General features: G+C 42.6%; 1 protein-coding gene across 5 annotated transcripts in view; it reads right to left on the bottom strand.

The window, feature by feature from the left end:
• Window positions 1–26,453, bottom strand: part of LOC310862237 (IQ motif and SEC7 domain-containing protein 1-like) — a gene marked incomplete at its 3' end in the record, with an annotated part of 207,144 nt that overhangs the window by 57,576 nt on the left and 123,115 nt on the right. Inside the window, exon 1 of one of the 5 annotated variants that reach the window (XM_083770034.1) lies at window positions 25,420–26,252. The exons of 3 other annotated variants lie outside the window; for them this stretch is intronic. In XM_083770034.1, coding sequence (XP_083626160.1) covers window positions 25,420–25,496 — 77 coding nt within the window. In that variant the 5' untranslated portion in view covers window positions 25,497–26,252. Of the gene's footprint in view, window positions 1–19,776; window positions 19,933–25,419; window positions 26,253–26,453 lie in introns of those variants that run through there. One more of the 5 variants, XM_083770035.1, reaches the window with a different exon arrangement.

Below are 26,453 nucleotides of genomic sequence, written 5' to 3'. Positions count from 1 at the left end.
AGACAACTTGAATCAAGACAAAGGGACCTTTAATCAAGAACTTAACAAAAAAATCACACCTGTGTGAAGTGAGGGGCGCTCTTGTCATCGTACATCATCATGACGTAGTACACTATGACATCATCAGACACTATGACGTAAAATTCTCAATTCAGGACAAAGTTTGTGAACATACACTAAAAGCTGGACCTAGGAGGGGATAGTGCCCCTCAAAAATCCAACATATCCCATAATATCTGTACATTGAACGTTCAATGAACTCTAACAAACATGTCCAACATAATATAATATAAATATAAAAAACATAACAAAATGTACAATCTCTCATTGTCTGTTGTTGTTGAAAAACACAGGCTGTTGAGTCTACATAAGCTAATCTCCATCATTTTCATTGTCATCACTGTCACTTGCATATGTGATATCACGACAGTCTTCCTCATTCTGGCAGTCAGAGCTACACTGACAGAGTTCTGTGCAGGGGAGCCCGACTGAATTGCACGAACATCTGTGTGAAGAGCAGTCTGCTTTACACTGACATCTGACCATCTCAATGATGGATTCTGGTGCAGGGAGGAGCTCAGTTGTGACTGGTTTCAGCTGGCCGTCCTTGTCCTTCTGGTAGCCGTTCTGTAGTGGGTCAAGGAACACTTGCTGAGCGATGTCAGCCTGACCCCACACGCTGGCCTGGATATGGGCCCTTAGGACATGCTGCTTGAGGGCACCAAGTGTGGGTGGAAGCTTCTCACTTTCTGCCATGTGTTTGCAGAAAAGATGCCACCTCAGTTCAGGGATATTGTCGATTTTGATCCCTTTCGGAGAGTATGCAGTGCAAACAAACGTCGCTAATCGAGAATGAAGATCCTCTGTCACTTTCCTAGTCTGTGAAAGCATTTGAAGAGCCTTAACGGCATGGTCATCTGCTTTTAGGTAGATGCTCAGCCAGGTAGCTTTGCCTATTCTAGAAAAGCGCCCTGTGTTGTCTGCTCCTGTAAATGCATGAAACGCTGGCAAAGCTTTTGCTCGATCTGCAACAAGAGCATTCCATATTGGCTTCACTTCCAAAATCCCAGATACCATGGAAACAGACGTATTTTGCAGCAGGATTTCATAATTTGCAACAACCAACACAAGTACATCTGTGTCCGGGGAGAAGAACATGAGCTGTGCACTGGAAAGGTTGCGACGTGAAGCCAGAACTGCATGGTGGATTAACAAGGTGTCTGCTTCTTCGTGGTTGTTGCCTTCAAAGTACAATCCACTGTTGCTCTCAGTGTGACCTGCAGCAGAAGCGATGACAAGCTTGGGGGACTCTTGGCTGTATTCAATGGTCTTTGATGCCAGATACTCTGTCAGATCCGCTTTTGTTTGGTCATGTGAAAGTAAGCGGCTCATTGGAATGTTCTTGATGCTTGTGTCGTCCCTGATTTGATGATTTGATTGGATGGGATGGTGGTTGTCCAAAAGCTGACAAAGAAGCCACCAACAGTAGTCACAGTAAAATATTTAAGTGTATGGTTCTACGGTAGACTGATGTCCCTAACCAGAGACTACGATGAGGTGATTCTGGTTTTTGATACCTACAAGGCTGATTCTTTGAAGCACATCACAAGAGAGAAAAGAAAAAAAGGAAAGGATCCAATTCAATATCAAATCAGGGACGACACAAGCATCAAGAACATTCCAATGAGCCGCTTACTTTCACATGACCAAACAAAAGCGGATCTGACAGAGTATCTGGCATCAAAGACCATTGAATACAGCCAAGAGTCCCCCAAGCTTGTCATCGCTTCTGCTGCAGGTCACACTGAGAGCAACAGTGGATTGTACTTTGAAGGCAACAACCACGAAGAAGCAGACACCAGCGTTTCATGCATTTACAGGAGCAGACAACACAGGGCGCTTTTCTAGAATAGGCAAAGCTACCTGGCTGAGCATCTACCTAAAAGCAGATGACCATGCCGTTAAGGCTCTTCAAATGCTTTCACAGACTAGGAAAGTGACAGAGGATCTTCATTCTCGATTAGCGACGTTTGTTTGCACTGCATACTCTCCGAAAGGGATCAAAATCGACAATATCCCTGAACTGAGGTGGCATCTTTTCTGCAAACACATGGCAGAAAGTGAGAAGCTTCCACCCACACTTGGTGCCCTCAAGCAGCATGTCCTAAGGGCCCATATCCAGGCCAGCGTGTGGGGTCAGGCTGACATCGCTCAGCAAGTGTTCCTTGACCCACTACAGAACGGCTACCACAAGGACAAGGACGGCCAGCTGAAACCAGTCACAACTGAGCTCCTCCCTGCACCAGAATCCATCATTGAGATGGTCAGATGTCAGTGTAAAGCAGACTGCTCTTCACACAGATGTTCGTGCAATTCAGTCGGGCTCCCCTGCACAGAACTCTATCAGTGTAGCTCTGACTGCCAGAATGAGGAAGACTGTCGTGATATCACATATGCAAGTGACAGTGATGACAATGAAAATGATGGAGATTAGCTTATGTAGACAACAGCCTGTGTTTTTCAACAACAACAGACAATGAGAGATTGTACATTTTGTTATGTTTTTTATATTTATATTATATTTTGATGGATATTATGTTGGACATGTTTGTTAGAGTTCATTGAACGTTCAATGTACAGATATTATGGGATATTTTAGATTTTTGAGGGGCACTATCCCCTCCTAGGTCCAGCTTTTAGTGTATGTTCACAAACTTTGTCCTGAATTGAGAATTTTACGTCATAGTGTCTGATGATGTCATAGTGTACTACGTCATGATGATGTACGATGACAAGAGCGCCCCTCACTTCACACAGGTGTGATTCTTTTGTTAAGTTCTTGATTAAAGGTCCCTTTGTCTTGATTCAAGTTGTCTCCTGTCTTTTGAGAGATGTGATAAAGTGTTTGTGAAATATTCCATTGTTTGGAAGATATACATATCCAGATTACCAGAATAATACCATTTGATCATGTAAAAATGCAAAATACCCACCCATACATGTCTCATTTACAATGTAGTCGGCTCCATTGGATTCCTTGCCCCCAAAAATGTAGATTTAACCACTGCAATCTTGATTTTAGGTCATTTAGTAGGCGAGATATTGAGAAATTCGTTTTTGAAAGTAGCCATTTTTAAAGTTCCAAGATGGCCGCTTTACCGACCTCGAAAAAAATGGCAACAAACCTTTTCTGATTCGTTAGGCTATAAGGTTTCCAAAAATATATAGTTTTAAAAATCTCCGTCTAAAGCCTACAAAATTACATAAGGAACCGGACTATCAGTAAACTATGTGCCTAAACCTAACCTTATTCCTAAAAGTAACCTTAGTAAAACTATGCCTAAACCTTACCTTATTCCTAAAAGTAACCTCAGTAAACTATATGCCTAAACCTAACCTTATTCCTAAAAGTAACCTCATATGACTAAACCTAACCTTAATCCTAATCCTAATCTTAACTATATATCTACCATCTATGTCTGCATGTGTGGAGGAGCAGTTTGAGGACAGACCTGGTGTGACCGTGGCATCTGAAACGGAAGGAGTTGCAACATCGTGATAGAATGATTTCCAGGAAACCCCAACCTTTCTGTCCTTCGTCCGGTCACATGAGCCCCCTCCCTTCTTTCCTCTGGTGACATAAATACTGTGTTTCTTGTGGTGACATGACCCAAGCAGTAGGTCACTCTAACCAAACTTTTTAGTTCTATAAACAAAAAATTTGACTTCCCTCCTGGAGCCAAAATAGTAATCTACAGCTGATCTACAAAATAGCGTCGGGACCCACATACTGTATGGGAAGTAAACTGGCATGTCTTTATCGATTGATTGTGCTCTTTCTCTTGTACTGTGTTTTTGTCATTTGCAGTACCATTTGTGTTTCATTTGCGTTTAACCTGATGCCCTCATTTCCTCTCTCCCTCTAGTCTCCAGAGGCCTCGCCTTTTGCCAGGACACAACAAAAAAAGAACGTGTTCTTAATTTGCCTTGCCTTGTTTGAATGAAGGCTAAAAATAACTAAATAACTAAAAACATCTCTCCGCTGGGAGGAGACAAAAGACATAAAAGTTAGCTTTTAATGAAAACATAGAGCTTTTATTAGAAAAAAACAACAACTAGTTGCTGGTCATAAAATCTGATTCTAAACACCGGTTCAGAATAACATAGGGCGTAAGTGGTTAATCAGACTAATCATCAATCAATCAATCAATCATCAATTTCTCATGATGATTTGTTCATATTATTGATTATTTGATTAACCTACATGTCTCTGTCGGGTGGAAACCTCATACTGTATGTCTAAAACTGTTAATTGTCACGATTCAAATTCAAAAATAGCAAAAGTAGCAGATTATTATTATTTTTATTCCAACTTTTTTGGGGGAGATACCACGGTACCGCTATACCTTTGGTAAACAGTGATGTATTATTGCGATAACAAAAAATCCATACTGCCCCGCCCCCCAGCCCTACGTGATGCACACACACACGCACGCACGGAAGCGAGCACACACGCGCACACGCACACTTTCCCTCGATCATTTCTCATCCCAACACCAGTGACCTTCCAGAGGCTCACACAGTAGAATTCAGGCAGCATGTGCTTGAAATCCTTCATGGTTCTATTATATGTTATCCCTCTGTCCTTGACTGGAACAACCCAGAATGTGTGTTACAGAGCCAGAGAGCGGATTCACACACACACACACACACACACACACACACACACACACACACACACACACACACACACACACACACACACACACACACACACACACACACACACACACACACACACACACACACACACACACACACACACACACACACACACACACACACACACACACGTGTGCCTGGAGGTAATCACTCGTATGGACACTAATAAACACAGCACAGGCAACAACAACATGCATGCAGCAGGAGAGAGATAAACTAATCTAGAGGGTGTTTTCTCTCCCTCCACCGACAGATGGCGCTATCCTACAACGGTCGACATTGCACTGAGAGACCTTTGAAGAGATGAAAACTGATCAATGAATGTGTTTTTTTCCCTGTCATGCCACAGCAGCGACTAGGGAGGAGTGTGTGTAAGAGTGAGACAGACGACTATCTCTAGATATCTCATATCTAGAAATGGAGAAGAGGACAGATTAGAAGTAATGATGATAACACTGTACTGATAGTGATAGGCCGACTATGGATACCGTCTGTATCTGTAATGATAATGCATTGATACTGTATTTCATCGCATGGTCTTATCTTCCATATTCGAACTTTTTGTGTTTTTTGTAAATTAACGCCCTACTGTAGGCCTACTTGATCACACTACGGCATCCCACAAAAGCATCAAAATTGGCTGATCTACAAGCTCAAAGCGACAAGCTGTAGATCTGCTAGTTTTGCTACTTTTGAATTTGAATCCTGAAAAGTACTGTCCTACTGTCTATTTACATGACAATACTTTATGCGGCAGCTTTTCACATCTTTTATCACTAATTGGTATATTGTTGCTATCCATAGCCGCATCTCCCTTTTTTCTTCCGTATATGCCCTGTTTATTTCTGACACTGTCTTTGGCTCCTGCATTTCCCCCCGTAGGATCAATAAAAGGGACTATATCTAATCGTTTGTGTTATTTATAGCCGACAATATAGCTGATCTACCAGCTCCCGAGGGAGAGCTTGTAGATCGGCTATTTCCAGCGAGCGCCGCCGTCACACTGCCAAGTATAGACCAGCCTTTAGATGTGTGAAAAGATGGACGCGGGCCGGAGTTAATTTGTACCCGTCTCCAGGGAGCTAATTTGCAGTGGATAGATAGACTGCCAGCAGGAAGCAGGAGATGTTCTGGTACAAGCACAGCACTCCAGACGAGAACAGACAGAGTCTTATATTCCGAGTGTCATTCACCTAAATGCACCTGTCAATGGCAGACGTGATGGGGACTGGCTACTGAAGGGAGAGAAAACACCACATCATGTGGTGTGTAGGAGAAAAAAAGCCCTTGGTTGTCACCACCAACCAACACAGGACACATTCACATCCCAACCCACTCCAATTCTCAAGTAATCAGGTCCGGATGCAATACAAGAAAAATAACTCGACAGTGCACTGTCTTCTGCAAAACGACTCTCAGCCTAAAGGGAGGATGAGGAGGCAGGGGATCAATAGCTGTCAACTGTGATCTACACTAAATGAGCGAGCCATGCTGAGATTGTTGAACGATTGTCATTGAGAAAATAAATTCCTCTGTGGCTACTGGCTACAGTATATGGCGCTGGTGCTCAACGCATTGTTCTGGGGACCAAATTAACCCCATTTTACGGGGCTGTAACTCTAGGAGCGACGAGCGTACACATGGAACCAAATGGACCGTTCCAGGTCTGTAACTCTGAGATTGATTGAATACTTTATTAACAGTATGCAAAAAGTACAGATGTACAATTATGTAATAATGCTAAAAAGGATAACACTAATAAGAGGTCTGTTTCTGTTTCTGTGGTCCTGTGTATTCAATAAATGGCCAACTAGTGCGCAAGCAGAGCGCGCAAGTACTTTCGACCACTGTAAACTGTTAAATCTCAGTATCTCTGTGAAGGAACGTTTGAAATGTATAATCATTAGGTGTAACTATTTGCTACCTACCTACTTTATGCATATAAACACCTAGTATTATTAAGTATGGTTCAAGTTTCTATCTATATAAGAAATACAGTTTTATCGATGTAGATATATTCTGGATCCCTTTTTAGTTTTTTAAAGAAAAATAAATCATTGATATGTGATGAAAAAAAGGTATATAAACTGAATTAAAATATGTTATACAGTATAATTATTCTGTAAACGGTGGAATCTCAATATCTCTGTGAAGGAATGTTTGAAATGTCTAATTATTAGGTGTAACTATTTGCTACCTATCTACTTTATGCATGTAAACACCTAGTATTATTAAGTATGGTTCAAGTTTCTATCTATATAAGAAATACAGTTTTATCGATGTAGATATATTCTAGATCCCTTTTTAGTTTTTCAAAGAAAAATAAATCATTGATATGTGATGAAAAAATATAGTATATAAACTGAATTAAAATATATTATACAGTCTAATTATTGTATTACTTATTGTAAATTGTCAATTGTTTTAAATGTATTTCATCTTGGACTATAGTGATATTAATACTAAATCATGATCAGAGTAATATGTGTCTCTAACTTCAATTTCTGTAATAATACTTTCACATTTGTTAAAATATACATGAACTAAAATACTTCCGTAATCTGTAGTTGGATTTGTATTTAATTGTTTAAAGCCTAATCTTGACATGTAGGTCTTTATACTTCTATCTTTCTCAGTATTATGGTCTTCATTGAAATCTCCTATTATCATAATTGCAGAAGTCGGAGATGATAGATACTTTACCATGTTTTCGAGAAATGTGTTTAATTTCGAAAGGTCTGTTTTAGGTGATCTGTACATAAGAATGATATATAGATCTTTATCTTTTACATGTATACATACGTGTTCTACTTTTTCTAATATCCTGATTTCATTTTGAATTATTTCAATGGAAATATCTTCTTTTATAGCAAACATAACTCCCCCACCTATATCTTTTTCTCTGTCATTCCTGATTGTATTGTAATTCGTGTTAATTGTTTTTAATTTAAAAGTAATGTTATTATTTTTCTTTAAGTGTGTTTCAGTAAAAGCTATTAGATCCAACATTTCGAGTTGGGAATCTGAGTTTTTATCTTCTAAATGTGTTAGATAACCTCTGACATTCAATAATCAAATTTTTAATGAATGTTTTAATGGTAATTATCTTCCGTATATTTGGATTTTCAAGAGGTGATTGTCGTAATCGTATCATTTCTCTCTCTACATTCTTATCCACTTTGATCTTTGATAGTATGACTAGCTCTAAATGATGACGTAAGACATACGTATACATATACTATATAGAGTATGTAGTTGTAAGTTGATTAGCGGTATACTGTGGTTACTTTGCGCCAAAAACCGTGACAGCCAACCCGCCATTTTATGCTTATGCAAGAAAAACAGCAAATCTGTGCCTGGTTTGCTGGGACCAGATTACACAAATGACCATATTTCTTACGTCATCATTGAGAGCTAGTCATACATATACACACACCACGTACTCTGGTCCCAGCAGATCAGGCACAATTTGCTATTTTATTTTTACTGATTATGTATATAGTATACGTATGACTAGCTCTCAAAGATGACGTAAGACATACGTATACATATACATATACTATATAGAGTATGTAGTTGTAAGTTGATTAGCGGTATACTGTGGATACTTTGCGCCAAAAACCGTGACAGCCGACCCGCCATTTTATGCGTATGCAAGAAAAACAGCAAATCTGTGCCTGGTTTGCTGGGACCAGATTACACAAATGACCATATTTCTTACGTCATCATTGAGAGCTAGTCATACAAATACACACCACGTACTCTGGTCCCAGCAGATCAGGCACAATTTGCTATTTTATTTTTACTGGTTATGTATATAGTATACGTATGACTAGCTCTAAATGATGACGTAAGACATACGTATACATATACATATACTATATAGACTAGAGTATGTAGTTGTAAGTTGATTAGCGGTATACTGTGGTTACTTTGCGCCAAAAACCGTGACAGCCAACCCGCCATTATATGCTTATGCAAGAAAAACAGCAAAGCTGTGCCTGGTTTGCTGGGACCAGATTACACAAATGACCATATTTCTTACGTCATCATTGAGAGCTAGTCATACATATACACACCACGTACTCTGGTCCCAGCAGATCAGGCACAATTTGCTATTTTATTTTTTACTGATTATGTATATAGTATACGTATGACTAGCTCTCAATGATGACGTAAGAAATATGGTCATTTGTGTAATCTGGTCCCAGCAAAACAGGCACAGATTTGATGTTTTTTTGCATACACATCAATTGGCGGGTTGGCTGTCACGGTGAAAGAGACCGGGCGAAATTATTACTTGCGCGCTCTGCTTGCGCAAGTAATAAAAGTATACAGAAAAAGAGAGTATACAAAAGAAACCAAAAGGACCCATAAGCACGCTTCTCAAGAGTTACATTATGATTTTAAAGTGTCGATTGTGGTCCCCCGAGATTGAAGGAATGGCATGCATATCAAACAGGGAGGTCTCCAATGCGTATCGAAACAGGGACGTCTTACTATATGCATATCAAACAGGGAGGTCCATGAAATTAAAAAAGCGTTGAGAATCTCTGGGCTCTACGGGACCCTGGCCAGTGGTCACTACACTACACTGCACGTAGATGCTGGTCGTCACGGCAACAGCTGAAAACTACATTACATGGCTGGCAATGTTAAGACAGTGTGGCCATCGTAGACAGACTGTGTGTGTGTGTGTGTGTGTGTGTGTGTGCAAACATCCATATGCACACAGCCCACAGCAGTTAGCACGCGCAGGACAAACATTTAACCCTAATGACTGTTTACCACGCTGTGTTCCCAGCCTCCCCGTGACAGCACGTTAATCTCACCGATAGAGCGGGGACAGGTGTTAATTTGAGCATGCGTTTGTGTGCATGGTGGTCCACACAACTACGCAGCTGCCTTATCTCTTCCCACCACTCTAGGCCTATTATACGTCTGTCAAGGTTATGACATTTTAAATATAAACTGGTGTGTATTGTTGCTGTTGGGCAGAAACCTCATATCTCCATATTTTAACTCGTTGTTAAACTGAAGTTAGACTGAAGTTATGGTGTTTGGGCTCCAGCAACAATGTGTTTCCTCCCGGTGATTTAGGCCCCCTTATGCCTTTCTTAAAGCCAACTGCCACCAATCTAGGCGTTAAAATCCACTCTGATCTAAAGATGGACAAACAGGTTAATGAAACGGTCAGAAAGAGCTTCTTCCAGCTTAGGAGGTTGGCAAAGCTCTATGTTCGAAACGGTTATCCATGCCTTTATGACATCCCTACCTTGACTACTGTAATGCCCTGTATATTGGAGTCAACCAGGTCTCCATCTCTCACTTACAGTTAGTCCAGAATGCCGCCGCACGGTTGCTTACAGGTACACGTAAGCGAGACCATATTAGTCCTCTATTAGCCTCCCTCCACTGGCTTCCTGTGCGACACAGGATTGACTTGCTTTTTGTTTTTGAATGTTTAAATGGTTTGGCACCCATTTATCTCTCTGAATTGCTGAAACCTTATGTTCCCACAAGGACCCTTAGGTCCTCTGACCAGCTCCTCCAGGTGGTGCCTAAAACCAGGCTGAAGCTCAGAGGGAACCGGGCTTTTGCAGTGGCAGCTCCCAAGCTTTGGAATGAGCTGCATCTGCACATAAGACAAGCCCCCAACCTTCAGGTGTTATCACGCCTTAAGACGTATGTTTATTCTTTGGCATTTCCAAGCATAGTATGAGCTGTTTTTGATGTTGAAGTTGTGATTTTTATTATTTTATTGTAAAGCACAACTTTGTTGTTATTTAAATGTGCTATATAAATAAAGATGGTATGGTATGGTATGGTTGTGTTTTTTCGTAAATAATGTCCTACTTGATCATACTAGTGGGTCACACAAAAGCAAGTAGCAGATTTGCAAGCTTGTAGCTTGTAGATCTGCTTCTTTTGCTGTTTTTGAATTTGAATCCTGAAAAGTAGCATTTCCACCCGACAGAAACAAGTCCCCCCCCCCCCCCCCCCAATAAAAATAAAAATAATTTGGGGGTACCGACCCACAGGTTGAGAACCTACTGCTTTAAGTATTATATTACAAGAGTTCAGTCCAATCTATCTAATCTAAGTGGATCCATTCTAAAAAGAAAAACACAGGCATACACAAACATCGTTACAATGCCGATACGGTACACATGCTTCCAGGTCCACTGGCTTTAATCAACGTTGTTATGACATCAGGAGAGGACATAAATGTGTTAGTAATAATGCCAGAATGAGGTCAGTGTACGGGAAATCTCGTAGCCAATGCATTTGTAATGGCTGCTCTTTTACCCTGAGCACTCTATTATCTATAGCAGTGGTTTATCTTAAGTCTGGAATCCCATGTTTCTGCACTCCAAGGACCCATTCTATTTTCCCCAGTAAATGCAGGTCATTATCATTATGCCCCGTCTGTCTGTCTGTCTGTCTGTCTGTCTGTCTGTCTGTCTGTCTGTCTCTCTCTCCCTCCGTCTCTATCTCTCTCTATCCCTCCAACCTTTAGGATTTACACAGACACCCATTTGATACATATCTCTCTTCTGCTCCAATACGAGGACAATATGACCCCTTTTCCACCGGTTGGGAACCGGTTCAGTTCAGAACCAGTTTTTAGTCCATGAGCCAGACCTCCAAAATTGGAACGTTAATTATGAATTGAGTGGGCAAAACCATACCTACAGTATATTAAATTGTTATCATATATTCATTTACTTATATTGATCCTATAAACAATTTATGAACTGAAGCGGTTCCGTACCGGTGGAAAAGGGGCCTATGAGGAGGACCCCCTATGAGGCCTATGAGGAGGACCCCCATGAACATTATACGATGCACCTCAAGGGGGCTTATTATCCACCAATTGAAAACTTTTCTGGTACAAAGTTATGGTATTCTCAAAGCAAGGGGTTGAAGAGTTGTACAACAATGTTTCAGTTTAAGAACGTTTAAAAAAAATATATATAAATTATGAACTGGATGGTTAATTTTCATGTTTTGTTTCCTTTCATTCTTTGTTCTCTCTTATTTTTCTCTCTTTTTATTTGACGGATCATTGTGATACATGTGGTTGGTAGCATTTGATGCATTTCAATTGTAGATATGGGCAGGTATGAACACGATTCATGTTCTTCCTGTTCCTTTTCACATGGAATAATATGTAAAATAATTTAAAAAAGGAAAACATTTACATGAATGTATTCATGTAAAACCACATTTGATCACAATTGATGAAATGAAATAAAACAAAAATAAAATAAAATAATCAGTGTTAACCTAAGTGTGTACGCTCTCAGAGTTTTACAGGCCTGTACGCACGCACGTACGCGCGAGAACAGCTATTGAATCTAGATCCATACTGTATGTTCCAATGTTCAAAGCCAAAAACACAATTCAATCGTTAATCACAATTATTTGTATGACAATTAATCATCAACTTAAGTTTTGAATCGTGACAGCCCTACACACACACACACACACACACACACACACACACACACACACACACACACACACACACACACACACACACACACACACACACACACACACACACACACACACACACACACACACACACACACACACACACACAGTTCATTGGCTGTCTCATTCTCCTCTCTGTCACTTCCCCCTGTCCTTCACGGATCAAAAGGCTACCTCGTGTGAAAATTGATTGTCCCCCGTTGTGTCGTGAGGATGACAGATTTACAGTCATCATCAGTGCAGGGCTCTCTCTCTCTCTCTCTCTCTCGGCCCCTGTGCGGTGTGCACAACGGCCACACGTGCACGCCTGCCTGGGGCGGCAATCTCTTCCAACACACAACCGAGCAGAGGATGATGCAAGGAAAAGACAGAGCTGGTTCCTATTATCCCAGTCACAGAGAGGCAGCACAGCATGGGGTCTTTGTTCAAAGAGATGAATGGGACATATGGATCCATAGATGACATGAAACCCTGCAGTGCTGATTCTATAAATCAGAAACAGACTGACCGCCACAGCCTCTGTTATTCCGTGCCGGCGTTGTGCTCACTAAATAGCAGATCTACAAGCTCACAACGCGTCACGAATGTGACACGTTGTGAGCTTGTATATCTGCTATTTACGGCATGCGCAACACCGGCGTGCAACAAAGTATAAATCAGGCTGGATTCTGCAAAGGGACACTATATACAGTTTCCATAATGCATGTAGTGCATGCATGCCTGTGTCTCCGTGTGCACAATGCACATGTATTCTGTATGCGTCAGTCAACGCATCGGCGAGCGTTGGCACATGACGTGCGGCCGTGTGGGGGGCGTGGTGCGCGTGTGTACGCCTTGACGTGCACATGAACATAGCGTGGCCGTGGAATATCTACATGGAATATCTACCGAGAACTGCACTGCAGCAGCATGAGCTCATTGCTTCTCTCACCTCTCTCTCTCTCTCTCTCTCTCTGATCCCCCCACCCCTCCCCTCTCATTATTACATAAGTTAATGCAGCTCACGCACTCACACACACACAAACATGCGCGAGCACGCACACGCACACACACACACACACACACACACACACTATTCGCCAGGCAAGGCGCTGTGAGGAGATGCAAAGGAATATGTCATCAAAAGTGTATTAACGCGAGCGGGCCAAAGGGTAACAGTGAAGAGACAGGGAGCTATGGCAGACCCCACCTCCTCCCATCACAAAGCTAATAAGAGACGGAGTGAACACAAAAAAAGAGAGAGCTGGAGTCAATTATGTGAAGACGGACATTTCTCTGGGATGTTGTAGCACCACTGCACACACTCACATGCCGGGCAGAAACCCTGTATCTCCATGATTCGCAAATGAACGCCCTACTTGATCACACTACAGCGTCACGCAGAAGCATCAAAGGTATCAGATCCGCATTTTGGCGATCTGCTGCTTTTGCCGGTATTGAATTTGAATCGTGAAAAGTAACAGTTTTGGACATTTTGTCAGGTCTGTCAGGTTTCCACCTGACAGAGATGATATTATATTTCGTCTCCTCAGATACCATCGCTACCCAGAAGAGAGAGAGAGAGAGAGAGAGAGAGAAATAGCACTGTTGTACTTTTTGAGCTTGGACATTTAGAAGCAGAGTAAACAAACGGTGCTTCCTAGGGTGATTAGCACTTCAAAGCCAATCAGCTGAACATGCAGAGGCCGGGCGTTGTAGCAGCATGACTGTGTACGTGCACTGCACTGCACTGCACTGCACTGCACTCGACTCAACTCGACTCAACTGACACAGATAGGTGTGTAGCTGTGTACCCCCACAGCACTGCACAAGTGCACAGCGTTGCACTGCACTGCACTTCAGTGCACTTCATCTCAAACCGTTACCTTGGGGCTATATGCTACATAACTCCATTTGTTACTGTCTAGAAGAACAGAGGTCTTCAACAGGGTGTCCGGGACCCCTGGGGGGGGGGCAGCATTCCTTTTCGGGTTTATGATCCGGTCGCAGGAGCGGATGATATCTCACGTTTGTCATCATATTACGGTAAGCACACGAGTTGTCCTGAACTCTCCTTTAACCACAGGCCTAAAGGGGAATTGCACCATGGCTGGGGGAGATTTAACCCATTCTGACCTGAGATCAGATTCATACGAGGTTTCCGCCGTTACACACACTGGTCTGATTAAACCCATTCTGACCTGAGATCAGATTCTAGAAATGTCAGTCGTTCTTCGATTTTTCAAAAATAGCAGACCTACAAGCTCGTAGCGCGCCACTCGGTGGCGCGCTATGAGCTTGTAGATCTGCTATTTTTCAATAGCTAAAGCATAACACGATGCTAACACCAAAATGGGTGCCCGTTCAGAATGGGTTAAGCAATATTACACGAGGGTGTGGTTTACGGTCATTAATGCACACCTGTGATGCTGCAGGAACTTTTCTGAAAGGCAGCGCAGAATGGAAAGCATGGCTAGATGGCTGTTTCAACCAATCAGATTGCTTCCTCGAAATTAATTTGTCTTCAGGCAGAGGCTATGAGCCACTCTGCTATATTTATATATATGCATGCATGCATACATACAGTACAGTATGTATGTAGGCCTACTCTATAACACTTGCTATGCATCCCAGCATCCCATGTCTATAATGCATTATAAACATACTCATAAGCCATTATAATCTGCTCATTATAACACTGTATAGTGATAGTTATTTATAAGAACTAATACATAATCACAATGCTATATATAACAATAATCATGACACATTATAAGGCATTTTATAATGATTGTATTTGTCAAGTATAATAATTCATTATGTATGTGTGTGTGTGCGTGTGTGTGTGTGTGTGTGTGTACTGTGTGTGTGTGTACTGTATGTGTGTGTGTGTGTGTGTGTGTGTGTGTGTGTGTGTGTGTGTGTGCGTGTGTGTGTGTGTGTGTGTGTGTACTGTGTGTGTGTGTACTGTATGTGTGTGTGTGTGTGTGTGTGTGTGTGTGTGTGTGTGTGTGTGTGTGTGTGTGTACTGTGTGTGTGTGTACTGTATGTGTGTGTGTGTGTGTGTGTGTGTGTGTGTGTGTGTGTGTGTGTGTGCGTGTGTGTGTGTGTGTACTGTGTGTGTGTGTGTACTGTATGTGTGTGTGTGTGTGTGTGTGTGTGTGTGTGTGTGTGTGTGTGTGTGTGTGTGTGTACTGTATGTGTGTGTGTGTGTGTGTGTGTGTGTGTGTGTGTGTGTGTGTGTGTGTGTGTGTGTGTGTGTGTGTGTGTGCGTGCATGCATGCGTGCGTACAGTATGTATGTATGTCAGGTAGTGTACAAAACCCCCATGCCCTGGGAGAAACCAACCCTTTACATTATTCAGGAGGACGGACTCTGTCTTCAACTTGAATGAACACCACTATAGTACTGTATAGACACCACTAGTAAAACTAGCAGATGTGCGAGCTGGAAGCGCAGCGGAGCATTCCAGGCCTGTAGACCTGCTACTTTTGAATTTGACATACATACATACATACGTATGAGGTTTACACCCGACAGAGACAATATACACTATACTGTAAAATAGACAGACATACTGTACAGACAGACAGACAGACAGACAGACAGACACAGGGTTTAAAGCCCAAAAAAATCGCAAGACTGAAAATGATGTTTTGCAAATCTGCACTGATGCCATTAAATGACCCCTATGAAATCCTCAGGACTGAAATCAGTACCCAGGACTGAGAACTTTAAGCCCTGCAGACAGCATGCTTCCATGGAAACTAGCCAACGGCTGTACAGTAGAATAATGTAAATGTGAACCCATTCATTCCCCACTGCAACTAGTGCAAATAGTACATCAAACACAGCAGCATGGTTCTGGTTCTGAATCCACTATGAACAGCTACTGTACGTTTGGGCCTGGCACCATTCTCGCAGAGCAGTTACAGTCTGTATGGTTGAGTCCCTCAGGGCTCTAGTCTATACTAGTGTATTTTCTGTTTTCTGTTGTTGTCCGAGCTTGTCGATCTGCTATTTTCAGCGAAGGCTTGCCCCACAATTATGGATGCTGCCTGGGGTTTAAAGTTAAGCAATCTCAACCTGGCCTCCCCATGTTGGCCATGTCATTTAAGAAATGTCAAAAGTGTAAAAAAAAAAGAAAAAAAAAGAAAACAATCACACTTGTTTGAAGTGAGGGATGTATTCATATGACGTCTTATGTTGTTATTTACTGCCCAAAACAAACAAAACATCCCATGGACTTGGCTGCCATATGACGTAATGTTCAAAAGCCATGTTGGCGCCCCTAAATAAACACATAATTTCAATAATTATAAATATTTTTTCTTTCTAAAATAACGAAAATAGCCAATCTACAATCTCACAATGCGTAGAGAATCACATTGTATTGTGAGATTGTCTATCGGGCTATTTACTGTATGTGATATGGCTATGGGGGACTTATCAATGGTTCAACACTGCAACGTCAACAGGAACACTCGAATGAACTGTAAACTATTCAACATGGATGCTTAGTGTGCAAGTCCCAACTGTAGATTTCCATTCCACCTCCAGCTCTTGAGAACAACCATAATGGCCTCTTATACCATATCCATCATACTGACACCGCTGACCAGCCGAACCACAGGTCTGTGTCACGGACACGTTGCTGAATAAGCTTTTCCACTTCCCACAGCACTCTGCTTTTTTTTTTTTTTTTTATACTCGCCACAGTGGAACTACTGCACACCCACCTGGCACTGGATTCTGCCCATCCATTACAAACAGCTCCTCATCCCCCTCCACCCACAAGCCCAGTCTACACAGAGAGAGAGAGAGATAGCCATGAAGCGTATAACGGCCAAGGGGTCTCAGTCTTGGCATTCCCCCAGATGCATGTTAACAACCTTACCTGGATGATGGATTCAGACGAGTCCAGCGTAACCTCGCGACTGTGCCTGTATGCGTCTCACACATCCAGCAACCGTTCCCGTCACGTGCTGCTGGTGGCGGCACTGTGTCATCGAATGCTTTACGCAGCCGCGGATAATAACCGCAGTGGTTACAAAGTACGGGAAGTCTTTAACATTCCGGTGCATTGGAGATGTACATGTGACCCTCCTGTAGGACATGTCAGCCTGAACCCTGATCCACGGAGGACCGATCCAACAGGCACCACATGACAAGCTCAGGTTAAATAAGTAATGTTCTCTCTCTCTCTCCTGTGTTCTAGGGCACGCCCTGACACACTAACCAGGTACATATCAGATGTCCCGCTGGTTTCTACAGTGTCACTATGCCAGTAAGCATCTCAGTGTGATATGCCGGTATACCGTACGTACATGCTTCCTGATATCCTTAAAAAGGTACAACAACTAGAACTCTAGTGTTCCTATGCTGGGGATGGCATAAGGTTTTTTGGGGGTGAAAATAGCACATCTACAACACGACACGCTGTGCGCTTATAGAACCACACTGTAGAAAAAGTCAGCTTAACAAGTGATTATTATTAGCTTTAAGACTTTTTCAGGCTTACTTTCACGATATTCTGATGAAAATATCGGACTGCATTGGAAATAACTTGAAACAAATGAACTGAAACTTATAATAAAACAGTTCATATATTTGAGATGATTATTCTCTTTCATGATTGCGAAATTATAACTGTAACTGCCATGACTTCCGGTAGACAGCTGAGTGAGAGGGCAGCATAAATCGCAGCTCCTGTGTATTATGTAAGGTTAACCCCCGAATAATACAAGTATACAACAAATTCAAAGACGTGATAAACGAGATATGAGCGGGGGGGAGGAAAACGAGAAGTACAAAGAACAAAATGCAGTCGGAAAAGTCAACAGAACGCGACGATAAGAAGTTGGAAGGAGAGCAGCATGGCGAGGGCAAGATTTTATCGCCATAGAAATGACAGAACTAAAGCAAGAGATTATGGACAATTTTTCAAAATTCAAAGAAGAGTTTAAAAGAGACATGCGACAGGAGTTTACAAACTTCAAAGAAGAAATAAATACTAAACTCGAAGCGATCAACAAGGAAGTACAAGAACAACAGAAATGTGAGAGGATTTGGGAGTCTTATTTTAGTTTTTATTGTATGTTTTGTTTTGCAAAGTGATTGCAAGTGTGATTGACGTATTTGCAGTGCTCAGTGTGAGGGGGGAGGGGAAAGAAAACACAAGATGCAATGTAACGATTGGTGTCATTAAATATGAATGGGTTAAATAGTCCAATTAAAAGATTTGTAATGATATATATTCAACGAAGATGGGAGAAATGGACTGAGTATAGAAATCAACAGGTCGACTCGACACTGATGATAATAATAATGGACATTCATGAATGGGCTGGAATAGGTTGCTTGTTAAAGTTAATGATGAATATAACCTTACAGTGTGACTGCAATTCTTTTTATCTGCAAACAAAAAAAAAGTAAAAAAAAAGAAAAAAGAAGATAATTGGAATATATGTTAAAGGAACTCTGAACAATCTCTGAATACAAGAAATAATCGAATAAATAAATAACCTCCATGTCCTTCAAGATAAACCCATTCAGTACCTTCACAAAAAAAGACGCGTCTATACTGGGCCAGGGGTGCACGGCGTCGGCTACACTACAGAGATAACACATACACTCACACGCGTACCTGCATTGAATTCCACCGCAAGGCTAAATTGTATATTAATTCTAATGACACACGTAACACCGGCACAGGTACAACGGGACAGATAAAGCTCAGATAATCCCGTCGGTCTAAGCTGGTATGTACTTGGGACTTTTCTTAACCAATTCTGACCTGAGATCAGATTCATACGAGGTTTCCACTGGACACACACTGGTCTGATTAACCCATTCTGACCTGAGATCAGATTAAAAAAATGTCAGTCGTTCTTCGATTTTTCAAAAATAGCAGACCTACAAGCTCGTAGCGCGCCACTCGGTGGCGCGCTATGAGCTTGTAGATCTGCTATTTTTCAATAGCTAAAGCATAACATGATGCTAACACCAAAATGGGTTTCCGTTCAGAATGGGTTAACATAACAATGATAAGGGTTATCTTTAGGAGCGCAGGCCGTATTTCAGAGAAACACAAATGGATGATTGAACACTAAGGATTTTGCTGTGTATGTGCTTCTATAAGTAAGACACATTTATGTGATAATAAGGCATAAAACCTGATAGAGAAATCACTACTGCCGCACATCATTCTGCATGAATTCATCCCCCGAGCAATGTATGCATGTCTGAGAGAGAAGAAAAGGAGAAAAGCAGTTATTCTTCTGAAGGACCTTGAAAACTGTCCTGCCTTTTTATAAGTGTAGCATGCCAATGATAATATGTCTCCATTGGTTTTGGATAGGAAAGCGAAACAGGCTTTTGGGTAAAATGTACAGGAATGTTATTTGATCAGTTAAAAGAGAGAGCGAGAGAGAGAGAGAGAGAGAGAGAGATCAAAATATCTCCTCCACATTTCATTTTAGACCTTCTGTTTGGGGCCGGTCTGAAAACAACCAGCACTTAGAGAGTCCAGTCCAACCAACCATCCATCCACCCATAAGTATCTCCTGTACGTACCTTATAGTTCGACTGGATATGCAGTACTTCCACATCACATTCCACACAGCAGTGACATCACTGGAGACATGAGACATGCCCGGAAAAAAAAATAACTGAGCATGGCACGGGGGAGGAAGTTTTCAAAATGTCCCAAAACACACACACACACACACACACACACACACACACACACACACACACACACATGTGCACACACACACACGTACACATGAATACACACACAGAAACTGTGGCAACTCCCCTCCTTAAACTGGCAGCTGAAGTACAGTCTGTACTCACTCCTCACTTGACCACAAAATTATATCCCACATCCTTGACTTTCCATAGAGGAACCCACAGAGAAATGCCTTCTTTTGCCTAGCTGCTAAAGTTATTTGGTCTGTTCCCTTTTAAAGAGCGTCTCGGAGCTGGGATGTTGTTGGACCCTGCGGAAAAGTTGCTGGTCTAGCAAAGCGAAGCCGCCCCGATGATGACCAAGTAAGGTAAAAAGGCCCAGTGCGTAGCGTAGAGCCCAGAACAAAATCAAAGCCACCTTCTTTAACAAAGGGCTCTCCACCCACAAGCCCTATTCTCCTCCACAGAGACAGACAGACAGACACCCCTTCGCTGTTCTATTGCTGCAGAAAGCGCTCTTTCCCTCATCTGGCAAAGATGTGCTCTCCAATGGTGATGGGCTGGGCCTGCCTGTTTAGGTCTCCTCAATGTGTGTCTGCTTATGTGAGTCAGAGAGTGTGAGAGAGAGAGAGAGAGAGAGAGAGAGAGAGAGAGAGAGAGAGAGAGAGAGAGAGAGAGAGAGAGAGAGAGAGAGAACGCGAGAAAGAAACAAGTTCCAAGGAATTTTTTGTGTTCCAAATGTCTTACTGTAACTCTCTGCAATTTTCATTTCTGACTAATAAAGTATTCAACCAATCAATCAAAAGAGTAAACATGAAGAGAGTGAGAGAGAGAGAGAGACAGACAGACAGACAAAACATAGACAGAAAGATAGAGAGCACAGCGCGTGCGCGCTCACACACACACACACACACACACACACACACACACACACACACACACGCCTGTATAAGCCCACCTGGGCTCTAGTCCAAGAACTACACTGGTCTCAGTGGGAAGAGGGAGGGGAGGGGGGTGAACCCCGGTTCAGCAGCTGGGAGCGGGAGGTAGAGGCTGTTTTGAGTTAGTCCATCAGCCTTCATGCTTTAACAACACACACACACACACACACACACACACACACACACACCCCCTCAGTGCTGACCGTGTAACCAGTGTAAGGAGTTACACCCAATATTCCAGTGGTGGTGGATGGAAGTATACTCAGATGTTTTACTCAAGTAAAAGTAACAACATCACAATGCAGTCTATGTGTAGAACTAATGTGTTACGAGTAAAAGGCCCTTACATTTGTCAAGTCCCTTAAAAAATAGCTGTTCTTCTTCAAGCTCGTTGTGATGGAGTAAATGTACTTATTGACTTTCCACCGCGGCCTCACTGCTGGAACACTATCTGACCCATGTAACCAGTTTAATGAGTTACACCCAATGACTGCTATATTCCGGTGACTCTGTGGAATTATACAAACATAATGACCTCTTTTGGGGTGCGGAGGAGACTTGGCTCTTTCAGTTTCTATTTTTATTTTTTAAGTTTTTACAAGATGGAAAAAGAAATCAAAACAGTCGTGAAACTTGCGATAAATAATTCCGGCAGATAATGAATGTCAGACAGAGAAAGGAGTGGAAAAGAATCATGACGTGAGGCTGAAACGTACTGCTATAAGACGTGTTTTATGTGTCTGAACATCAGACAAAACGTACATTGCAATGTTGATGACACATTGAAACTGAATCATTGAAACTGAAACTATGAAGAAACTATGAAATTCCTATATAATTATGTCCCCTATAGCTCTGGTCCAAAGAATTGGGAGTTCTCCTGAACGCGATGTGGCGGTATACGTGTATTTTCCTCATTTGAAAAATAAAATAAACAATATACTGTTTGCTGTACTCACAGAAACAAAGACCGGTTTACAGGGTTTTCTGGCCAAAAAGGTGGATTTGACACAAAAGGTGTCGCTCTGAGAGTACATATTTCCACCACAAATAGAGAAAGGCTTTCAACACGTATAAACCCGGCTTAGTTTCTGTGAGTAGTAGCGAAACATATCGTCTATTTTTACTGAACTGGAGACAAGAACAGTGTACAGTGACTCACAACGCTATGGACCAGAGCTATACTGTGCTGTATGTCCCCCCCATACAGGGAAAATGTATCATAGGGTCATAGGACGGAGATAATGAATGTCAGACAGAAAAAGGAGTGGAAAAGAATCACAACGCATGGGAACGGCACTGAAACATCCTGTTAGAAGACATGTTTTATGTGACAAGAAGTTCATTGTAACACTAGAGGTGTTTGGTGAAGAGGCTGCACCTCATAGTGGGGAAGCCCCAGAAATAGAAACTAATAGGGCAGATTGTTTGGGGGGCCATTGTGCTCCCTGCATCTGTAATGCATTATTAATGCATTATGGACATGAACTCACCTTCAGAATGCTAATTCAAAATGTCAGATCTGTGTGTGTGTGTGTGTGTGTGTGTGTGTGTGTGTGTGTGTGTGTGTGTGTGTGTGTGTGTGTGTGTGTGTGTGTGTGCGTGCGTGCACGTGTGTGTGTGTGTGTGTGTGTGTGTGTGTGTGTGTGTGTGTGTGAGCCACAAGCAAAATTGATTTTTTTAGACGGAGTTGTGGGGTCTGTTTTCCTGGCATCACAACAGAGACGGTTGTTTTTTAGAGGTAAGTTTAGGAAAATTGGTTGGGGTTGGTTGGTTAGGAATTTAGGATTAGGATTAGAAATGTATAGGGTTATGCGCGGCGATACAGTACCAGTGCCGTGCACCAAAAATAGCCGAATCTACAAGATCAAGCTATTTTCAGCTCCAGGGTTTTGGTTACAAATGACAAACTTGTATAAAATGGCGTTCATAAAATCACCATCCTAAAATGCTGATGTCCTGTATAGTAATACAAATGTGTGTGTGTGTGTGTGTGTGTGTGTGTGTGTGTGTGTGTGTGTGTGTGTGTGTGTGTGTGTGTGTGTGTGTATCAGAGAGAGAATACATTAGCATAGCGTCTCTGTCGGGTGGAAACCTCATATGTCCAAAAGTGAAGTGTTACTTTTCAGGATTCAAATAAAAAACCAGCTAAAGTATCAGATCGACAAGCTCTAAACTCACGCCGCGTTTCGAGCTTGCAGATCTGCTACTTTTGCTATTTTCGTGTGACGCTGTTGTATGAGTAGGGAACTCATTTACAAAAATCACACCTGTGTGAAGTGAGGGGCGCTAATATACTAAAGTCTAACTCATGTTGATTAGGTGATGTAATGGTGATGTAACAAACCCTAAACAAACATTAAAAAGGCTGCCACATCAAAAGTTCAAAAGTTTGGAAAAAACCCCTTAGATTAGAGTTTATTTTCTGCCCGACAGCAACAACATATATAGACGTGACAGGAGGCTGTGCACCTCTGCGTCTCACGTCCCTGTTCAGTCTCTTCCTGTTTCTCCTCGCTGATGAGTTGTGCAGAAAGAAAGACTCCTTCAACATGTGTCTGAGAGTCAGTGGCAAAGCGTGACGAAAGCCAGACATAAATAGCCGTTGAGTGTGACTGCAAAAGACTGTAGGGATTACCATGAAGCCAAGGACATTATTGATCACTGTCCCCTCTATTTCAAAGCACATAATATGTTACAAATCAGAGATGTGGGCATGGTTGTTGGACACGGCGGCGGCAAAAAAGACTTCTTAAAAGCCCTTTATCGTCGAGGACAATCGATTCTTCTGCTTTGGCTTTTCTCCTTTTCTTGATTTAAACAGATAATGTGATTTTTTGGCCCGAAAAATCCAGCTCGGCTGAGGAGCTTGAATTGTGTGCAATGGAATTTGAAGGGACAGTTGTGTGTTTGTGTGTGTGTGTGTGTGTGTGTGTGTGTGTGTTTGTGTGTACTGTGTGTGTGTGTGTGTGTGTGTGTGTGTGTGTGTGTGTGTGTGTGTGTGTGTGTGTGTGTGTGTGTGTGTCGTGACACGCAGTAAAAATATATGAGTGGATTTTTATAGGCCAGAAGAGGGATGGGGGGATGGTGTCTATCAGAGAGAGACAGAGAGAGAGAGAGACGGGGGGGTTGACTTAGGTGAACATACAGGACTTGCCTACTGTCACATATTGCAGGGATTCCCTAGAGCATTGGTTCTCACGGTGGTGTCCTGGGACCCCCAGGGGTCGTTGGGGGGGTTACCCCAGCTAAAGTAGTTAAAAGCGTTGCAATCATTTTAACAATTGTATCCATCTATATATTGGATATCAAAAATAGCAGATCTACAAGCTCACAGTGTGTTGTGGATTTGTGCAAAGAGCTACTGCCCTAGAGTCATTCTCAACCTTTTTTTGACATCTCAAGGAGTCTAGTTACAGACCCTTTTTTGACAGTCATGCACAATATTTGAGGGGCGCTAGCCGATCCTATGCCCATCTTTGTGTGTCTGTGTGTTTGTACCACTGAAATGATTTGATTGGCTGAGCACGGCATGTGATGTATGATGATGCATGACGATAAGAGCACCCCTCACTTCACAGTACCATATTTGAGTTGCACACACATGCAATGCTATCGATTATGAATAGCCAGTTTTGAGTGTTTGTCCCAACATGAAATGCCATTGACAACGGATGGCCATTTTTAAGTGCTTTGAGTGCGACAATAATCCTCTCCGACTATACTTACTTACTTAACTCTGAGAAAGTTACAAATGGAGGGTCCATTTGGTTCCTTTCTATCACTCTCAGTGTTACAGACCTGTAAAGGGCTCTTACTTCCTAATAAGTGACAACATTTAGCTTGATTGTGGGCGGGGAGCGTCCACAGAAAATGAACACACAATCTAGCAGACATTAAACGACAACACAATGATGTGCAGCGGCAATAATCAATAAGCGATAAATCAAGAGCTGGTGGCATGTCGAGGTCAGGGATGGACGGACCCTGCAACAAGACCCCGCAACAAGCTCCACTCGCTCGTAAATGAGTGATTCATTTTCCCCCACACAGCGATGGGAGCCGTGGAACTGGTCTCTGAATAAACCACTACAGATTATGCAGTGGGTGAAAGGTGAAGATGATGCTGTCCCATGTGGGTATAGAGCTGAATGAATTCAGGCACAGAGCACGCCAATCTCTCATCTATTCAGCGGTGCCACTGCCAACTCTAAGCAGGCAACAACAAACACAAACAGGCTCCGTCCAAAGTGCCCCGTTACTTTTAACAAAGAGCGACACACAAATAACATCATTAACCTGCTTCTTCCAGTCGGATAATGATCCCTGGAGTAATGCCTCTCACGCTTAGCGTGTCAACACTGTGCCCCAGCCCAGCGAAACTGCAGGCGCAAACAAAACGTTGTTTGTGTACAAAGCTCTAGCTTCTGATTAACACATTCTTGAGACTTAATGCAAACTGATTCGGCCTGATGTTGAGTGCTCTGACACAGTATAGGAAAGAAAGACAATGGAGGTTATTCAGAGCTCTTATTTAGAGTTAAATAGCATTGTGCATTTTAAGTAGAAGCAAGCTTCACCGTACCTCTTATAAAAGTTGTTGTGAGGATGCAGACAGAGCACGTGCCAGTAATCCATACAGAAGGCTTTGAACTTCCACATTCTCGACTCCGGTGGGCGATCCCTTTCTTATACACGCACAGACAGCAATCAATAGGAGGGCAAAGTATCGAATTCAGAGCTGGAAGGCTTCATGGTGAGAGAGGTATGAGGTTCCTGCTGGGGTATACGTGCAATCCACCATGACCCCAGAAACACAAGTATCCTCCCGGATCGGCCAGGCTCCTCTGGAACACCAGGCTCCTCTTGTCTCAGCTCTCTGAGTAGGTCAGCACCGCGCTGCTCCCACTGGATTGCTGGACCTGGGAGGTTCTATCTATCCCGCCCCAGGGCAAATCACATCACTCCTGGATCCGTCTCAGTATATGATCACCAGTCGAGAGAAGCGGGCCCCCGTCCAGAGCTATCCAGAGCAGTACAGATTAGAGCTATCCAGATTCATCCATATACCGGTCGCGAGACCCACCGGGACCGAACCGATGTGGTGCAGCAACAGTCGTCGGGATCCAACCTCCACAAAAATAAAGCCCCTGTGACGTGGATCTGGCTGTTTGCAGCTCGGCTGCAGCTCCTACAGCATATCCAGGTCAGTCCGTCTGTCCTCTGCGGTGCCTGTCCCTCCACGAGGACGACCAGTCTGGGATCCCAACAGACACCAGCAGCGCTAACAGTACAGTACCGGCTGCAGCTCAGAACCGCTGCTCCAAAAACTGAAAACAGTGGTAGTGGTGGAATGTAGGTATAGGGGACAGACAGACAGACACAATGCACATCAGTGTCTCAACACAGAGCATCAATGGCCTCTGTTTCCTTCCTTCCTTCCTTCCTTCCTTCCTTCCTTCCTTCCTTCCTTCCTTCCTTCCTTCCTTCCTTCCTTCCTTCCTTCCTTCCTTCCTTCCTTCCTTCCTTCCTTCCTTCCTTCCTTCCTTCCTTCCTTCCTTCCTTCCTTCCTTCCTTCCTTCCTTCCTTCCTTCCCTCCCTCTGTCACAAGAGAAAAAC

The sequence above is a fragment of the Protomyctophum parallelum genome, assembly GCF_964188405.1.
Source record: "Protomyctophum parallelum genome assembly, chromosome: 7".
Classification (NCBI taxonomy): domain Eukaryota; kingdom Metazoa; phylum Chordata; class Actinopteri; order Myctophiformes; family Myctophidae; genus Protomyctophum; species Protomyctophum parallelum.
The sequence above is the reverse complement of the archived record's forward strand: the minus strand, read 5'-3'. Positions and strand labels throughout refer to the sequence as shown.